Consider the following 19507-nt stretch of genomic DNA (forward strand, 5'->3'; position numbering starts at 1 on the left):
TATTCTGGAACCCTTTCTGAAGAAGAGGGCAGTTCTAACTTTCAGGAATGTTCTGGTGCCTGCTCAGTATGCATCTGCTTATTAATCTTATCAATAGTAACAAAGCATTTGAAGGGCAAAGAAAGAGAAGATTATTGCCTATTTGAAGTTTATAAAGAAAGCCAGAAGAAAAAGAAAAAAAAGAGAACAAACGGTAAAGTAGGTCTTGTTTCTTCAACCACGCTCCAAATTACTGATTTTAAACTGCTCCAAGGACCCAAACTGTTCAGCAATGTGGGCTACACTCCCTCTGATACCCAGCCAATGCGTAAAGAAGCTGACATAAAAACTCAAAGGAAATCATGACTCTTGCAAAACAAAAGACAAAGGGTGTACAAAGGATCATCATTCAAGTTCGAAACCTGCTTGATAGTCCCAGCTCAGCACAAGGCTTTCCACATCTCCTTGACATTAGTCAGCTGGATGTCAGCTGTACTTACAGCAGTTTTGCCAAGGGGTGTGAAGAAAACACTTAAGTGTAAAACTTATGCCTTGATCCTCAAGGAACTTAAATAGCGCTGGAGAGATTAGCTGTGTAACTGACACTCCAGGGCGGTCAATGAAACGTGACACACGAGTTGGCAGGGACCTTGAAGGAGAGGGATTTCACAGTTAAGGATCATTTGTGGCTGGGGGCTTCTCAAGGAAGGCTTTAAGAGGTGGGATGGAAGTGGCGGGCAGGGCTTTAGGTGGGCGGGAAATCCAGCCGATCCTGGCCAAGGACTCAGGCACAGGACCTCGGGATGGCCCGCCCGGCTGACCGGCCTCACCCTTTCGGGCCACGGCGCGTGCGTACCCCAGCGCTGGCGCTGGGCACATTGCCCGCGGGAAGCCGGCCAGGGCCACAGAACACGAGACACCAATGGCCAAGGCGGGAAAAGACTCACGCATGCGCGGCTCAGCGTTCCGGGCTCGCCGGGTTGGGGAAAGGGAGGTGGAGTTTCCAACAGGGAACTTGACCCGTTAGCTGCTGCAGCCATGGCGGCGCGTTCGCCTCCCTCACCGTACCCTACGCCCCCAGCGCGACAGTTGGGCCCCAGGTCCCCACGTGTTGGGCGGGGAGCTGAGGTACACGCAGTGCGCAGCGAGGCCTCGGGTTTTGCCGGCGCAGCACGGGAGGTGGTCGCGGACAAAAGTGATAAAATCTGGCTGGGCGAAGAAGGGTCAGGGGGCCGGCGAGGGCCTGGTGGGGCAGCTCCGGCTCATGCTCCCCTCCTCAGCGCGCCCATGGGGTCCAGACGGCTAGAGGGCATCTCGGTAGAGGAGGCGATGGTGACCCGGACGCAGCTGCTGGAGGAAGAGCTGAGCAGCCTAAAGGAGGAGTTGGCCCTGTGTCAGGTATCGAGGACTCTCGCAGCCGGCCTTTCCCCACCACAGCGGGGCCGGGACCCGTGGGGAGGCGCGCCCTTCTCCCTCTGCCTGGGGACCTACCCCGCCCCGCCTGGCGGCGCTCCCTCACGGCTGCACACCCTGCTAAACCCGCGGCCTGGGGCTGGAGAGACGCCGCTGCGCTCGGCTCCCCGACCCCGGGCCCCTGCCCCTTTCCGAACAGCGGCCAGACAGGCTTCGCCTCCGCGCCGGGGTTTGGTTTTGGTCACTTGGATACTCGCAGTCGCACCCCCTCCCGTTCCCACAAAGCCCAAGTTCTTGGTGGTGACTATAGCCAATACCTGCCTGGGGCCCAGGAGTGACATGCAGTCCACTAGTTGAAATAAACAGGAAAGTGTAAACACTTTTGTTAAAGTAAAATCCATCGATGAAGGAGCCTGTTTCTAAAATTTCAAACCCACACTTGGCTTTGTTTTTACCCAAACTTAAGTTGTAAACACAGACCAGTAACGTTTACAAAGTCTCAGAGCCGGGAACTTACAATAGATAATGCTTGGTACTTACTAACCAGCTATAGTAATTCCGCGGTCCTTGAGTGAGAAATCCCATTTTCATGTGATCTTGCCAGTGAAAAACATTTGCTAAATCAATTGCATTAACATTACTTTCCTGTTTGTAGAGTTTTTGTAAGGATGGACTTGACTATACTCCTGTTTAAAGAGATTGAATTTTCCTTTAGTTTTGCATCCGTACCATCATCTCTTTTGATTTTACCAGAACCTTCAGATAGGGTTGGGAGATTGGATGTGGGAAACTCACTAAACAGTAGATGTTTAAGTCACTCTGCCTTCAAGGTAGAAACCAGTTAGGAACTGCCGAACATCAAAGTAACTTTGTCAACAGTATCATCAGTTTAATAAAACAATTCATGAAATTCATTCTTTTTTTTTTTTTCTTTTTGAGATGGAGTCTCGCTCTGTCACCCGGAGTGGAGTGCAGTGGTACTATCTTGGCTCACTGCAAGCTCCGGCTCCTGGGTTCACGCCATATTCCTGCCTCAGCCTCCCCAGTAGCTGGGACCACAGGTACCCGCCACCACACCCGGCTAATTTTTTGTATTTTTAGTAGAGATGGGGTTTCACCATGTCAGCCAGGATGGTCTTGATCTCCTGACCTTGTGATCCGCCCGCCTTTGCCTCCCAAAGTGCTGGGATTACAGAAATTCATTCTCTCATAGTTTGTTCTGTTGAACTCTTTTGCCCGTTTTATAGGTCCTTGCTGACTGAGTAGAGGGTGTAAAAATGGGACCATCTTCAAATCGAATATGCCTTTAGTTGAACAAGGTTGGGACATTTTATGTGGTGCCCACTTTTCATTTTCCCATTTTTCTGTTCTTCGTTGGATAAGGAGCAAAGGGATCAATAAATGGCAACAATGAATGGAAACATTTGTCATCTGCAGCCCTCACCCTTTGGGGAGTTTTAAGATGTGAACCCTTTAATACTGAGTCCTAATTATTTTCCACTCTCTTTCCTCCCACCTCTGCCTCCCCACATAGTTAGGCCTTTAGCTGGCTAAGGAGCTAAGATACTTACTTTTTTATGAATGACTTGGTTAAGGAAGTCAGTCTGTTAGAAACAGCCTGATGAACCTCTTCCCGCAAACACATTTTTAAAAATGCGGCTCCAAACATGGTGTTGGCTTTTGTGACCTAGGACGTATATAGACTAGGAAAATGATTGACATACTCTTGGCAAATATGAGAATACAGAGATGGTCATAAGAGTCTGGAATGATGATTTCTTAGATTTTGTAATATTAATACTCTTATAATTGTAGGCAGTATCCCGCACCATAAAAACCTTAGTCAAATGAGACACCTGCTGTTGGGGAATCTTGGGGGAAAAAGAGTAATTGAACTCCCAATTGTTTTGTAAAAAAGCATTTAGGTGATTAAATATTCACTTTTATATCTTTTAAAGTGTATTCTCCCGCTTATTTGTTCAGCTAGAAATGACAGTACCCAAGAATACATAACATTAAAACTGCTGAAAATTACAACTCGACGTAAAATTCATTTTGTATCTCAATATAGTAAGGACACACACATATACATATATTTTCAGAAAGAATACATTCCTTAACATTGTGTGGGCTGATATTTTTTCAGTTCTGTTCCTTTAAAAAATGCTGTCCAGATCTAAATTAATTTCAGAACCCAACAATGCTTGAAACATATAGTTTGGGAAAAAGAACACTGCTAATTAGTCCATTGTCATAAGTAGTAGCTTCATTTAATTTGTTTTGCTTTCACATTCCACTTACGGGAATTCAATGATGTGTGCTTGGTGAAGTTTGAGTAATTCCCCATACCATTCTGCATCATTGGAATGCCTCAGAATAAACATGTAATAGAAAGTAATCAGACGTTTCTCCTAATATCAGCATCTCATCCCACTCTAAGTGATTGTATTATCTAATTAAACTTTAAAACAATATGGCTTCCTGATTAGCAAGTGAACTATAAATAATGCTTACCTGAAGAAAAAGTGACTAATTTCAATGAGGGAAGAAAAGCTGTCTGCATTGCACTTACTGAGAGTAGTAGGTTAGCTTCCAAATGTAGCTTTTTCCTAATGAATCTTTCAAGGGTGTTCCAAAGGGTAATTTTGCATCTATGACATTTAATACCCTATTTCACTAATTTAGAACCCAACTCCACTACATTTTTAATTTTGATTATATATTTTTAAAAATTATTATTTGATTCTGTTTGGAAGTTACATAGTGAGAATAAAGAATTTTTTTTTTTTTTTTTGAGATGCAGTCTCACTCTGTTGCCCAGGCTGGAGTGCAGTGGCGCAATCTAGGCTCACTGCAACCTCTGCCTCCCGGGTTCAAGCTGTTCTCCTGCCTCAGCCTCCTGAGTAACTGGGATTACAGGCGTGCACCACCACGCCAGCTAATTTTTGTATTTTTAGTAGAGACAGGGTTTCACCATGTTGGTCAGGCTGGTCTTGAACTCCTGACCTTGTGATCTGCCCGCCTTGGCCTCCCAAAGTGCTGGGCATGAGCCACTGTGCCTGGCCTGAGAATAAAGAATTTTATAATGACAGTAGTTTGGGAGGCCGAGGTGGGTGGATCACTTGAGGTTGGGAGTTTGAGACCAGCCTGGCCAGCATGGTGAAACCCAGTCTCTACTAAAGTACAGAAATTAGCAGAGTGTGGCAGCATGCACCATTAATCCCAGCTACGTGGGAGGCTGAGGCAGGAGAATTGTTTGAACGTGGGAGGTGAAGGTTGCAGTGTGCTGAGATTGCGCCACTGCCCTCCAGCTTGAGCAACAGAATGAGACTTTGTCTCAAAAAAAAAAAAAAAAAAAGAATTTTATAATGAGTAATCTTAGGTTTTTATTTTTAGTTTTCATTTTATTTGTGACGGTCTCCCTCTGTCACCGGGCTGGAGTACAGTGGTGCAGTCCTGGCTCATTGCAGTGTTGACCTCCTGGGCTCAAAGGATCCACCCACCTCAGCCTCCAGAGTAGCTGGGACTGCAGGTGTGTGCTACCACGCTAGGCTAATTTTTGTATTTTTTTTAGAGATGGGGTCTCTGTCTCCCTGTGTTGCCCAGATTGGTTTCGAACTTCTGAACTTAAGCCATTTGTCCATCTCAGCCTTATAGGGGTGCGCTACCACATCTGGCTAAAGTTTTTATTTTTGTTATTTAAAAAGAACATCTTTTAGTGCCTGAAGGAAAAATATAAAGAGAATATGAGTGATTTATAATAGTTAGTTTCCTTGTATTAATGTCTGGAACAGTTTGAAAACTAGTTCTATGTTTTTTTGGGGGAGGAATTTGTTTTTTGTATATGAAAGTTTTTTTTAATAATTCTAGATGTAATCCAAATTGAACATAATATAGCATTTAAATAACTAAAAAATTCACAAAACTCATATATAATGCAGTTCCACAATCCATTTGTAACATTTTATTGTTCACAAAAGAATTTTTTTTCATATCACCAGACTTATTGTACAGCGTGGTGTTATAGTTAATAACAATAGATTGTGTACTTGAAAATTGCTAAGAGAATAAATTTTAAGTGCTCTCATCACAAAAAAATGGTGGGTGTATGAGGTAATGGTTATGTTTTCTTCTTTGTTTTTTGAGATAGGATCTTGGTCTGTTGCCCAGGCTGTATGGTGGCACGATCATGGCTCATTGTAGCCTTGACCTCCCGGGCTCAGCGATCCTCCCACCCTCAGTCTCCTGAGTAGCTGGAACTACAGGTGTATTCCACTACGACTAACTAATTTTTAAGTTTGTAGCGATGGGGGTCTCATTATGTTGCCCAGGCCAGTCTCAAACTTCTGGACTCAAATGATCCCCTCCCATCTTGGCCTCCCAAAGTGCTAGGATTACAGATGTGACCCACTGTGCCAGCCCTAATGGTTATGTTAATTAGCTTGATTTAACCATTCTAAAATGTATACATAAAACATTATGTTGTATGCCATAAATATATGCAATTTTTATCTGTCGATTAAAAAATACTAAAAAACAAAAATTCCGGAAGAAGAAATGGGTAAATACATTTCTAATCTTGAAATAGAGAAGGCTTTTCTAGCTGGTACATGAAGTCCATAAGCCATAATGGAAAAGATGGATACATTTGAGTATGTAAAATTAATAACTTGCTTTTTCAAAAAAATCAATAAGCAACAACAGACTGGGAAGAATATTTCTGACAATGGGTAGACACAAGTCTGATTTTAAGATTTTCTCTAAGTTTCCAACAGCACTTATATTTCTTTGACAGAACATAGTCCTATAACCCATAAGGCAAGAGAGATCGGTCTGTTACTTGGGCAGAATTGTTTCTGTAACCAAAAAGAGAGAACAGATGATAGAGATAGAAATTGAGGTATCTGCCACACAAGTAAAATGAAATCACTAAACATACAGGATTATTAAACGAAATGTGCTGTGAAAACAAAATTGCAACTGGAAAACGGGTTATTAGAGACTTGGGAGTTTTGGTGACTATGATAGTAGTCAGGGAAGAATTCACTTGAGATATTATTTAAGATTTAAGCAAAGACTTGAATGAAGTGAGGGAATACTCTATGTGAAAATGTAATGGATGATGCAGTATGTGCATTGGCCCTGGTTCAAATAGAGTAAGAACGTCTGTGTGAGCAAGGAGGAAAGTGACAGCTGAGGTTGGGAAGGTGTATGTGGCCAGGCCATATGGACTCTTGTAGCCTTGACACAGAGTTTGGATTAGTTTCCTAATTTGATGGAAACCCACTGGAGAGTTTTGAGTTGGAAGGCTGTGAGACCATGATGGAGAGCTGGGCAAGAGATGGAATTGACTTGGACTAGGGTGATAGTGGTAGAAGTGGTGAGAGTGGTCAGAATTTGCCTATAATGTAGATAAAGACAGTAGGGTTTGTTGATGATTGGATATGAAGTGTTAGGAGAAAAGAATAACGAAGATTGGCCGGGCACGGTGGCTCATGCCTGTAATCCCAGCACTTTGGGAGGCTGAGGCAGGTAGATCATGAGGTCAGGAGTTCGAGACCAGCCTGGCCAATATGGTGAAACCCTATCTCTGCTAAAAATACAAAAATTAGCTGGGTGTGGTGGTGCGTGCCTGTAGTCCCAGCTACTCAGGAGGCTGAGGCAGAGGAATCACTTGAACCTGGGAGGCAGAGGTTGCAGTGAGCTGAGATTGTGCCACTGCACTCCAGCCTGGGAGACAGAGCAAGACTCCGTCTCAGGAAAAAAAAAGAAAAAGAATAATCAAGATTGACTCCTAAGTTTTAGATCAACCTAACCCTAACACCCAGCTCACGGGCAGGCTGCATATAGCCCAGGATGGCTTTGAATGCGGCCTAACATAAATTATTAAACTTTCTTAAAACATTATGATATTTATTTTGCAATTTTTTTAGCTCATTAACTATTGTTAGTGTTAGTATATTTTATATGTGGCCCAAGATAATTCTTCTTCTTTCACTGTGGCCCAGGGAAGCCAAAAGATTGGACACTACTGTTTTAGATCTTTGAATAAATGAATAGATGGCAGTATCAATTTCTGGGAGGGAGAGGGGCAGATTTGTGAGAGGGTAAGGAATCAATAATTTTATTTTGGACAAGTTAAATTTAAGATATCTATTAGGTTTTCAAGTGGAATTATTGAATATGCAGTTGGAGATAATTATGGAATATGCAGTTGAATATGCAGTCTGGACCTAAGAGTAGGAAATGACTCTAGATAGAAATGTGCGAGTCTCAGTGTAGCGTTGGTATTTAAAATCATGGGTCTGATATAAGGTCACCCAGGGTGGTGGTTCTCAACCCAGAGTGCACAGATTCACTCAAGGTACTTTTAAAACATAGTGATGCTTGGATCTAACCTAAGACCAATTAATCAGAATCTCTAATTCATCCCTATTTTTTAAAAGCTCCCCAAAAGAGATTCCTGTCAGCCAAGGTTAATAACAACTAACCTAGGTAATAAGGACTGAAATTACCCATTGTCCTTTGGATTTGGCAATATAGAGGAACTTGAATAATGATTTTATCATAATGGTGGGGAGGAAAATCTTACTGGGAAGCATTATAGAGTGAATGGGAGATAGGAAATAGACATAGTAATTACAGGCAGCTCTTTCAGGGAGTTTTGATAAAAGGGGAGCTGAAAATGGGGCAGCAGTGAGGGAAGTTTCCTTTTAGAGCAAATTTAATTAGATATTTAGCATTTCAACAGTTGTATCCCAAAATATAGGTGATAGAAATAGTAAAAGTGAATGTGGATTACCTGTGTAATAACTTTTTAAAATAAAGCTTTCCCCCATACCTTTAAAGAGAGTCAGTTGGTGTAGTTATACAACTAGGGATCAAGTAATTGGTTTTTCATTTTAAAATTTAATGTAGTATCTTATTTCACTATTACTACAAAGCAATGCATCTAAATTCTCTTTTATTTCTTTAAGGCTGATAAAGAATTTGTATGGTCTTTGTGGAAACGTCTCCAGGTGACAAACCCAGATCTCACACAAGTGGTCAGTTTGGTTGTGGAAAGGTGAGCTCTCAAATTATTTTTTCATGAGTGTTTGGTGTGTTGAGTTTGTTTCTCTTCATTATTAAAGTTAATACTTGTCATTAATCTCCTAAAGAGATTCATTTAATGTCTAAATAAATGTGGAGCCAAAAATTAAAATTGTTGGATAATGAAGGGTGCCAGTTCACCAAGTACAGGTAGGCCCTGTTCCTGTTCATATTCTGACGTATTTGGAGAGTGTGTAGTTAAGAGATAAAACTATGTCTTAAATACTGTGTGTGTGTGTCTTGAGCTGTTACAGTTCAACCTTAAAAATCGGCGAAGTCCCTGTTGTTTGACCTTTTACTCCATAGACTGCCTCTATAGGGAACTTACTAGACGTGACTCAGTTTTCCCCTAAGATAACTGCAGTGTGTAATTGAAAGCCTGGGATGACCTTGCCGGTGTAGACTAAGTGTTCTGGAATAGATTAAGGGATTTTACTTAGCACTCCATATTATCCTGTAGGAACTGCCCATTTAACTGTAGATTGTTGGGCCTCTTCTTGGTCATTAGAAACAGTGGAATGCTCCTGGGTTCTTCCTATCAAACATTTGGTATATTCCCATGACACTTAGCACAGCAATTAAAACACTTGCTTTCCTAGTAAATGGATTTCATTATACTTCTTAAATGAGAAGCTAAACATATGGATACCTTTTCCTTTTCCTTTTTTAAAAATTGGAATCGTGATCCTAAAATTTGAATATCATTTTTCATTACTTGAATTATATTCACCTTTGGAGTCTCTAGTCCTGGGATCATTCCAGTGTTGTCTGAAATTTGACTTGTTAAAAATCTGTGATACATGCCTGAGTATGTCTAATTTTACCATCTTTGGTTATTATGAACACTTAAAATAGTATAATCAGTTTCTTCTCATGTGGCTTGTATGTCTGATTCATCAATCATTTTTTTTCCTTCTGATGATCAGAATTAAGTCTTTTGTTGAAGTACCCTTATTACTTCCTCAATCATTTTTGAGATGAAATGTGATCACTCTCAGACTCCCTCTGTTTTTTTTAGTAGAATAAGCCTTCTAGAGAAGCCTTGGGACTTCAATTGTCATTTCCATGATTCTTTATTCTCCCCTCCTTTTATTTGTTATTTTTTAAAACTTTCTAAATCTATCCATAATTTTTACTTTTCTCCTGGTTAAACAGAAGCATATATTAAATTATTGTTAGTTCATTTTCCTCATCCTTTACAATGTCTATTTTTCATATTTATAATATACAAAGTATACATTCATATAACATACAATTTATAAATAAACATACTGTATATGAGAGGTAGGTGTTCAAAAGTCTTTTGTTGATAAGGTGTAATGAGAAATTTTGGAGATTACTGTTTTATAACCATGACTCTCAAAATTTAGTGTGCACAAGTTATACTTGGAGAATTTATTAAAATGAAGATCTCTGGGCCATTTACCTGATCTACTGAATCTCTAGGGGTGGGATCTAGGTTTAAAATAAAGTTTAAAATAACATTTCCAGGTAATTCTGATGTCTGTAGATTACACTGTGAGATTCCTTGGATTTTGAGTTTATTTTTGAAATTAGAAACTGTAAGTGGCATTTATAATTTTATTACTATGTAAATACTTCCTAGAGAACCATGTAGTATGTTCACATCCACTGAGAAGTGAAAATGATATGCCAAATACTCAACCCATGTCTGTTAAAAATAATGTTCTAAATATCAAGGTCAAACAGATGATCTTTCTGTGTAGTCTATTAATTGTCCAAATTATGATCCATTTAGGTCTGTTTAATTTTTAAACCATGGACTTCCTGGACAGCATTCCCCCCTGTAATTTCTCATTGCCCTTCTCTTTACTTTTTCTTAAAAAGAATGTCTATGTTCTTTGTCAGACATTTGTGTAATAGGCTGAGGACATTTTTCCTTGTCCTCTTTGGCTTATGGTATGGATTACTTTCTGAACCTACTCACATTTGTCATTTTAGATTTTCTTTTCATTGTACAGCTGAATTAATTACACAGTTTCTAGGACGCCAGATCATCCTTTTCTTTTTTGTCAGATTATTTTCAAGTATTTTTTTTTTTCTGAGAAAGGATGGACAGGTGGCACATTTTCTGACTCCTTATATGACTGAAAATGTCTTTCTTTTGCCCTTACACTTAGTTGGCACTTCCGCTGAACATAATTATTTTATGTCCATGTATTTTGCCTTGGATTTTTGAAAGCATAGTTCTATTATTTAATTCGAGCATACTGTAATGCTACCAAGGAGCCCATCAGTGTGATTCTTGTTTCTTCCTAGATACTTGCTTGAAGCTTGTAGGATTTTCTCTTGAGGTGCACTATTGTAAAATCTCAACATCATCTGTTTATTTGGGTCCTTTGAAAGTTTATTCTAAGTCTTTGGTGGGCCTTTTCTTTTTTTTTTTTTTTTTTTTAAATTTATTTATTATTATTAAACTTCAAGTTGTAGGGTACATGTGCACAACGTGCAGGTTTGCTACATATGTATACTTGTGCCATGTTGGTGTGCTGCACCCATCAACTCGTCATTTACATCAGGTATAACTCCCAATGCAATCCCTCCCCCCTCCCCCCTCCCCATGATAGGCCCCGGTGTGTGATGTTCCCCTTCCCGAGTCCAAGTGATCTCATTGTTCAGTTCCCACCTACGAGTGAGAACATGCGGTGTTTGGTTTTCTGTTCTTGTGATAGTTTGCTAAGAATGATGGTTTCCAGCTGCATCCATGTCCCTACAAAGGACACAAACTCATCCTTTTTTATGGCTGCATAGTATTCCATGGTGTATATGTGCCACATTTTCTTAATCCAATCTGTCACTGATGGACATTTGGGTTGATTCCAAGTCTTTGCTATTGTGAATAGTGCTGCAATAAACATATGTGTGCATGTGTCCTTATAGCAGCATAATTTATAATCCTTTGGGTATATACCCAGTAATGGGATGGCTGGGTCATATGGTACATCTAGTTCTAGATCCTTGAGGAATCGCCATACTGTTTTCCATAATGGTTGAACTAGTTTACAATCCCACCAACAGTGTAAAAGTGTTCCTATTTCTCCACATCCTCTCCAGCACCTGTTGTTTCCTGACTTTTTAATGATCGCCATTCTAACTGGTGTGAGATGGTATCTCATTGTGGTTTTGATTTGCATTTCTCTGATGGCCAGTGATGATGAGCATTTTTTCATGTGTCTGTTGGCTGGTACCAAAACAGAGATATAGACCAATGGAACAGAACAGAGTCCTCAGAAATAATACCACACATCTACAGCCATCTGATCTTTGACAAACCTGAGAGAAACAAGAAATGGGGAAAGGATTCCCTATTTAATAAATGGTGCTGGGAAAATTGGCTAGCCATAAGTAGAAAGCTGAAACTGGATCCTTTCCTTACTCCTTATACGAAAATTAATTCAAGATGGATTAGAGACTTAAATGTTAGACCTAATACCATAAAAATCCTAGAGGAAAACCTAGGTAGTACCATTCAGGACATAGGCATGGGCAAAGACTTCATGTCTAAAACACCAAAAGCAACGGCAACAAAAGCCAAAATTGACAAATGGGATCTCATCAAACTAAAGAGCTTCTGCACAGCAAAAGAAACTACCATCAGAGTGAGCAGGCAACCTACAGAATGGGAGAAAATTTTTGCAATCTACTCATCTGACAAAGGGCTAATATCCAGAACCTACAAAGAACTCAAACAAATTTACAAGAAAAAAACAAACAACCCCATCCAAAAGTGGGCAAAGGATATGAACAGACATTTCTCAAAAGAAGACATTCATTGGTGGGCCTTTTCATCTCAAAACGTGAGATTTTCTTTTGATTGATACAATGTTCTCATATCTTCATTGTATTCTTTGTTTTAGCACTCTGTTAGAGGTTGGAGCTTACGGATTTGACCTTCTTTTCTGTTTTCTTTCTTATCTCATGTTTTCCATCTTTTTATCTTTTGTTGTATCTCCTTGGTGGCCTTCCTACTTTTTGTTCCATCAATAAGTGGAATTCTTCTGTTTGCTCTATGCTATGATCTGAATGTTGGTGTCCCACCAAAATTATGAGGGCTGAGCCCTCATAAATGGGATTAGTGCCCTTCTAAAGGGATTTAAAGAGCCTCCCTTCTCTTCTGCCATGTGAGGATACAGAAGGTGTCATTTACATGGAACAGACCCTCACCAGACACTGAATCTGCTGGTGCCTTGATCTTGGACTGCTGGTGCTCCAGAACTGCGAGCAGTACATTTCTGTTGTTTATAAATTACCCATCTAAGGTATTTGTTATAGCAGCCCAAACGGATGAAGATTCTCTCTGATTATTTGAATTTTTAAATTTTAGCAGTCAAATTTTTACCTCTAAAAATTACTTATTTTTAAATGTTTTCCTTTTTCAAAGCCGCTTTCTTTAATAAAATAACTTTTTAATCTTTCTGATTATAATTTTTAAAGTTCTTTTCTGTTTCTTGTGTTATCTTTGTTTTCTGTTGGGTAACTTCTGTTTATTCTTACTAGTCTTTCTTTTTTTTTTTTTTTTTTTTTAAATTTATTTATTATTATTAAACTTCAAGTTGTAGGGTACATGTGCACAACGTGCAGGTTTGCTACATATGTATACTTGTGCCATGTTGGTGTGCTGCACCCATCAACTCGTCATTTACATCAGGTATAACTCCCAATGCAATCCCTCCCCCCTCCCCCCTCCCCATGATAGGCCCCGGTGTGTGATGTTCCCCTTCCTGAGTCCAAGTGATCTCATTGTTCAGTTCCCACCTACGAGTGAGAACATGCGGTGTTTGGTTTTCTGTTCTTGTGATAGTTTGCTAAGAATGATGGTTTCCAGCTGCATCCATGTCCCTACAAAGGACACAAACTCATCCTTTTTTATGGCTGCATAGTATTCCATGGTGTATATGTGCCACATTTTCTTAATCCAATCTGTCACTGATGGACATTTGGGTTGATTCCAAGTCTTTGCTATTGTGAATAGTGCTGCAATAAACATACGTGTGCATGTGTCCTTATAGCAGCATAATTTATAATCCTTTGGGTATATACCCAGTAATGGGATGGCTGGGTCATATGGTACATCTAGTTCTAGATCCTTGAGGAATCGCCATACTGTTTTCCATAATGGTTGAACTAGTTTACACTCCCACCAACAGTGTAAAAGTGTTCCTATTTCTCCACATCCTCTCCAGCACCTGTTGTTTCCTGACTTTTTAATGATCGCCATTCTAACTGGTGTGAGATGGTATCTCATTGTGGTTTTGATTTGCATTTCTCTGATGGCCAGTGATGATGAGCATTTTTTCATGTGTCTGTTGGCTGTATGAATGTCTTCTTTTGAGAAATGTCTGTTCATATCCTTTGCCCACTTTTGGATGGGGTTGTTTGTTTTTTTCTTGTAAATTTGTTTGAGTTCTTTGTAGGTTCTGGATATTAGCCCTTTGTCAGATGAGTAGATTGCAAAAATTTTCTCCCATTCTGTAGGTTGCCTGCTCACTCTGATGGTAGTTTCTTTTGCTGTGCAGAAGCTCTTTAGTTTGATGAGATCCCATTTGTCAATTTTGGCTTTTGTTGCCGTTGCTTTTGGTGTTTTAGACATGAAGTCTTTGCCCATGCCTATGTCCTGAATGGTACTACCTAGGTTTTCCTCTAGGATTTTTATGGTATTAGGTCTAACATTTAAGTCTCTAATCCATCTTGAATTAATTTTCGTATAAGGAGTAAGGAAAGGATCCAGTTTCAGCTTTCTACTTATGGCTAGCCAGTTTTCCCAGCACCATTTATTAAATAGGGAATCCTTTCCCCATTTCTTGTTTCTCTCAGGTTTGTCAAAGATCAGATGGCTGTAGATGTGTGCTATTATTTCTGAGGACTCTGTTCTGTTCCATTGGTCTATATCTCTGTTTTGGTACCAGTACCATGCTGTTTTGGTTACTGTAGCCTTGTAGTATAGTTTGAAGTCAGGTAGCGTGATGCCTCCAGCTTTGTTCTTTTGACTTAGGATTGTCTTGGAGATGCGGGCTCTTTTTTGGTTCCATATGAACTTTAAAGCAGTTTTTTCCAATTCTGTGAAGAAGCTCATTGGTAGCTTGATGGGGATGGCATTGAATCTATAAATTACCTTGGGCAGTATGGCCATTTTCACGATATTGATTCTTCCTATCCATGAGCATGGTATGTTCTTCCATTTGTTTGTGTCCTCTTTGATTTCACTGAGCAGTGGTTTGTAGTTCTCCTTGAAGAGGTCCTTTACATCCCTTGTAAGTTGGATTCCTAGGTATTTTATTCTCTTTGAAGCAATTGTGAATGGAAGTTCATTCCTGATTTGGCTCTCTGTTTGACTGTCACTGGTGTATAGGAATGCTTGTGATTTTTGCACATTAATTTTGTATCCTGAGACTTTGCTGAAGTTGCTGATCAGCTTAAGGAGATTTTGGGCTGAGACAATGGGGTTTTCTAAATATACAATCATGTCGTCTGCAAACAGGGACAATTTGACTTCTTCTTTTCCTAACTGAATCCCCTTGATTTCTTTCTCTTGCCTGATTGCCCTAGCCAGAACTTCCAACATTATGTTGAATAGGAGTGGTGAGAGAGGGCATCCCTGTCTTGTGCCAGTTTTCAAAGGGAATTTTTCCAGTTTTTGCCCATTCAGTATGATATTGGCTGTGGGTTTGTCATAAATAGCTCTTATGATTTTGAGGTACGTTCCATCAATACCGAATTTATTGAGCGTTTTTAGCATGAAGGGCTGTTGAATTTTGTCAAAAGCCTTTTCTGCATCTATTGAGATAATGATGTGGTTCTTGTCTTTGGTTCTGTTTATATGCTGGATTATGTTTATTGATTTGCGAATGTTGAACCAGCCTTGCATCCCAGGGATGAAGCCCACTTGATCATGGTGGATAAGCTTTTTGATGTGCTGCTGAATCCGGTTTGCCAGTATTTTATTGAGGATTTTTGCATCGATGTTCATCAGGGATATTGGTCTAAAATTCTCTTTTTTTGTTGTGTCTCTGCCAGGCTTTGGTATCAGGATGATGTTGGCCTCATAAAATGAGTTAGGGAGGATTCCCTCTTTTTCTATTGATTGGAATAGTTTCAGAAGGAATGGTACCAGCTCTTCCTTGTACCTCTGGTAGAATTCAGCTGTGAATCCATCTGGTCCTGGACTTTTTTTGGTTGGTAGGCTATTAATTATTGCCTCAATTTCAGAGCCTACTATTGGTCTATTCAGGGATTCAACTTCTTCCTGGTTTAGTCTTGGAAGAGTGTAAGTGTCCAGGAAATTATCCATTTCTTCTAGATTTTCCAGTTTATTTGCGTAGAGGTGTTTATAGTATTCTCTGATGGTAGTTTGTATTTCTGTGGGGTCGGTGGTGATATCCCCTTTATCATTTTTAATTGCGTCGATTTGATTCTTCTCTCTTTTCTTCTTTATTAGTCTTGCTAGTGGTCTGTCAATTTTGTTGATCTTTTCAAAAAACCAACTCCTGGATTCATTGATTTTTTGGAGGGTTTTTTGTGTCTCTATCTCCTTCAGTTCTGCTCTGATCTTAGTTATTTCTTGCCTTCTGCTAGCTTTCGAATGTGTTTGCTCTTGCTTCTCTAGTTCTTTTAATTGCGATGTTAGAGTGTCAATTTTAGATCTTTCCTGCTTTCTCTTGTGGGCATTTAGTGCTATAAACTTCCCTCTACACACTGCTTTAAATGTGTCCCAGAGATTCTGGTATGTTGTATCTTTGTTCTCATTGGTTTCAAAGAACATCTTTATTTCTGCCTTCATTTCGTTATGTACCCAGTAGTCATTCAGGAGCAGGTTTTTCAGTTTCCATGTAGTTGAGCGGTTTTGATTGAGTTTCTTAGTCCTGAGTTCTAATTTGATTGCACTGTGGTCTGAGAGACAGTTTGTTATAATTTCTGTTCTTGTACATTTGCTGAGGAGTGCTTTACTTCCAATTACGTGGTCAATTTTGGAGTAAGTACGATGTGGTGCTGAGAAGAATGTATATTCTGTTGATTTGGGGTGGAGAGTTCTATAGATATCTATTAGGTCTGCTTGCTGCAGAGATGAGTTCAATTCCTGGATATCCTTGTTAACTTTCTGTCTCGTTGATCTGTCTAATGTTGACAGTGGAGTGTTGAAGTCTCCCATGATTATTGTATGGGAGTCTAAGTCTCTTTGTAAGTCTCTAAGGACTTGCTTTATGAATCTGGGTGCTCCTGTATTGGGTGCATATATATTTAGGATAGTTAGCTCTTCCTGTTGAATTGATCCCTTTACCATTATGTAATGGCCTTCTTTGTCTCTTTTGATCTTTGATGGTTTAAAGTCTGTTTTATCAGAGACTAGTATTGCAACCCCCCGCTTTTTTGTGTTCTCCATTTGCTTGGTAAAGCTTCCTCCATCCCTTTATTTTGAGCCTATGTATGTCTCTGCATGTGAGATGGGTCTCCTGAATACAGCAGACTGATGGATCTTGACTCTTTATCCAGTTTGCCAGTCTGTGTCTTTTAATTGGAGCATTTAGTCCATTTACATTTAAGGTTAAGATTGTTATGTGTGAACTTGATTCTGCCATTATGATATTAACTGGTTATTTTGCTCGTTAGTTGATGCAGTTTCTTCCTAGCCTTGATGGTCTTTACATTTTGGCATGTTTTTGCAATGGCTGGTACCGGTTGTTCCTTTCCATGTTTAGTGCTTCCTTCAGGGTCTCTTGTAAGGCAGGCCTAGTGGTGACAAAATCTCTAAGCATTTGCTTATCTGTAAAGGATTTTATTTCTCTTTCACTTATGAAACTTAGTTTGGCTGGATATAAAATTCTGGGTTTAAAATTCTTTTCTTTAAGAATGTTGAATATTGGCCCCCACTCTCTTCTGGCTTGAAGAGTTTCTGCCGAGAGATCTGCTGTTAGTCTGATGGGCTTCCCTTTGTGGGTAACCCGACCTTTCTCTCTGGCTGCCCTCAAGATTTTTTCCTTCATTTCAACTTTGGTGAATCTGGCAATTATGTGTCTTGGAGTTGCTCTTCTCGAGGAGTATCTTTGTGGCGTTCTCTGTATCTCCTGGATTTGAATGTTGGCCTGCCCTACTAGGTTGGGGAAGTTCTCCTGGATGATATCCTGAAGAGTGTTTTCCAACTTGGTTCCATTTTCCCCCTCACTTTCAGGCACCCCAATCAGACGTAGATTTGGTCTTTTTACATAATCCCATACTTCTTGCAGGCTTTGTTCATTTCTTTTTCTTCTTTTTTCTTTTGGTTTCTCTTCTCGCTTCATTTCATTCATTTGATCCTCCATCGCTGACATTCTTTCTTCCAGTTGATCGAGACGGTTACTGAAGCTTGTGCATTTGTCACGTATTTCTCGTGCCATGGTTTTCGTCTCTTTCATTTCGTTTGTGAGCTTCTCTGCATTAATTACTCTAGCCATCAATTCTTCCACTTTTTTTTCAAGATTTTTAGTTTCTTTGCGCTGGGTACGTAATTCCTCCTTCAGCTCTGAGAAATTTGATGGACTGAAGCCTTCTTCTCTCATCTCGTCGAAGTCATTCTCCGTCCAGCTTTGATCCGTTGCTGGCGATGAGCTGCGCTCCTTTGCCGGGGGAGATGCGCTCTTATTTTTTGAATTTCCAGCTTTTCTGCCCTGCTTTTTCCCCATCTTTGTGGTTTTATCTGCCTCTGGTCTTTGATGATGGTGATGTACTGATGGGGTTTTGGTGTAGGTGTCCTTCCTGTTTGATAGCTTTCCTTCTAATAGTCAGGATCCTCAGCTGTAGGTTGTAGCTGCAGGAGATTGCTTGAGGTCCACTCCAGACCCTGTTTGCCTGGGTATCAGCAGCAGAGGCTGCAGAAGATAGAATATTTCTGAACAGCGAGTGTACCTGTCTGATTCTTGCTTTGGAATCTTCCTCTCAGGGGTGTACTCCACCCTGTGAGGTGTGGTGTGTCAGACTGCCCCTAGTGGGGGATGTCTCCCAGTTAGGCTACTCAGGGGTCAGGGACCCACTTGAGCAGGGAGTCTGTCCCTTCTCAGATCTCAACCTCCGTGTTGGGAGATCCACTGCTCTCTTCAAAGCTGTCAGACAGAGTCGTTTGCGTCTGCAGAGCTGCTGCGTTTGTTATTATTTACTGTGCCCTGTCCCCAGAGGTGGAGTCTACAGAGACAGGCAGGTTTCCTTGAGCTGCTGTGAGCTCCACCCAGTTCGAGCTTCCCAGCAGCTTTGTTTACCTACTTAAGCCTCAGCAATGGCGGGCGCCCCTCCCCCAGCCTCGCTGCTGCCTTGCCGGTAGATCACAGACTGCTGTGCTAGCAATGAGGGAGGCTCCGTGGGTGTGGGACACTCCCGGCCAGGTGTGGGATATGATCTCCTGGTGTGCCTGTCTGCTTAAAGCGCAGTATTGGGGTGGGAGTTACCCGATTTTCCAGGTGTTGTGTGTCTCAGTTCCCCTGGCTAGGAAAAGGGATTCCCTTCCCCCTTGCGCTTTCCAGGTGAGGCAATGCCTCGCCCTGCTTCAGCTCTCGCTGGTCGGGCTGCAGCAGCTGACCAGCACTGATCGTCTGGCACTCCCCAGTGAGATGAACCCAGTACCTCAGTTGAAAATGCAGAAATCGCCGGTCTTCTGTGTCGCTCGCGCTGGGAGTTGGAGACTGGAGCTGTTCCTATTCGGCCATCTTGCTCCGCCCCCTGTCTTTCTTTTTTTTGAATTAAAAAAAATTCCTTGTCTTTCTCTTTGATACTGTTGATTTTCTTCAAGTGTATGATGAACATTCACTGCCTTGCTTTTATATAGGCATGTTGCTCATATGGGTTTGCTTTGTGTTTTTTGTATATCTTTTTACCGGAAGGTTTCTCCTTTGAATGTAAGGATTGCCTGTGGGCTTTTTGTAAGGCTTGGGGAGGGGCCTATCTATCCACAGGCTTTCCTGAAAGGTATGTAGTAGATAGACTTCATTGTGGTGAATGAGAGTTAGGTCCTTTAAGTCAGGTCCTTTTCTAATTCTGTTGC

At 40.7% G+C, this 19507-nt stretch overlaps 1 protein-coding gene across 8 annotated transcripts in view; it reads left to right on the forward strand.

Moving 5' to 3' along the window:
* The first annotated feature begins 949 nt into the window (after positions 1 to 949).
* Positions 950 to 19507, forward strand: part of CNTLN (centlein) — a 366668-nt gene continuing 348110 nt past the window's right edge. For 3 of the 8 annotated variants that reach the window (XM_007969157.3, XM_073021630.1, XM_073021628.1), the window contains exons 1-2: positions 966 to 1377; positions 8370 to 8458. In XM_007969157.3, the coding sequence (XP_007967348.2) occupies positions 1018 to 1377; positions 8370 to 8458 (449 nt within the window). In that variant the 5' untranslated portion in view covers positions 966 to 1017. Of the gene's footprint in view, positions 1378 to 8368; positions 8459 to 19507 lie in introns of all 8 variants that reach the window. The other 5 variants (XM_007969158.3, XM_073021627.1, XM_073021632.1 and 2 more) reach the window with 4 other exon arrangements.

This window comes from Chlorocebus sabaeus, chromosome 12, assembly GCF_047675955.1.
Source record: "Chlorocebus sabaeus isolate Y175 chromosome 12, mChlSab1.0.hap1, whole genome shotgun sequence".
Taxonomy (NCBI): domain Eukaryota; kingdom Metazoa; phylum Chordata; class Mammalia; order Primates; family Cercopithecidae; genus Chlorocebus; species Chlorocebus sabaeus.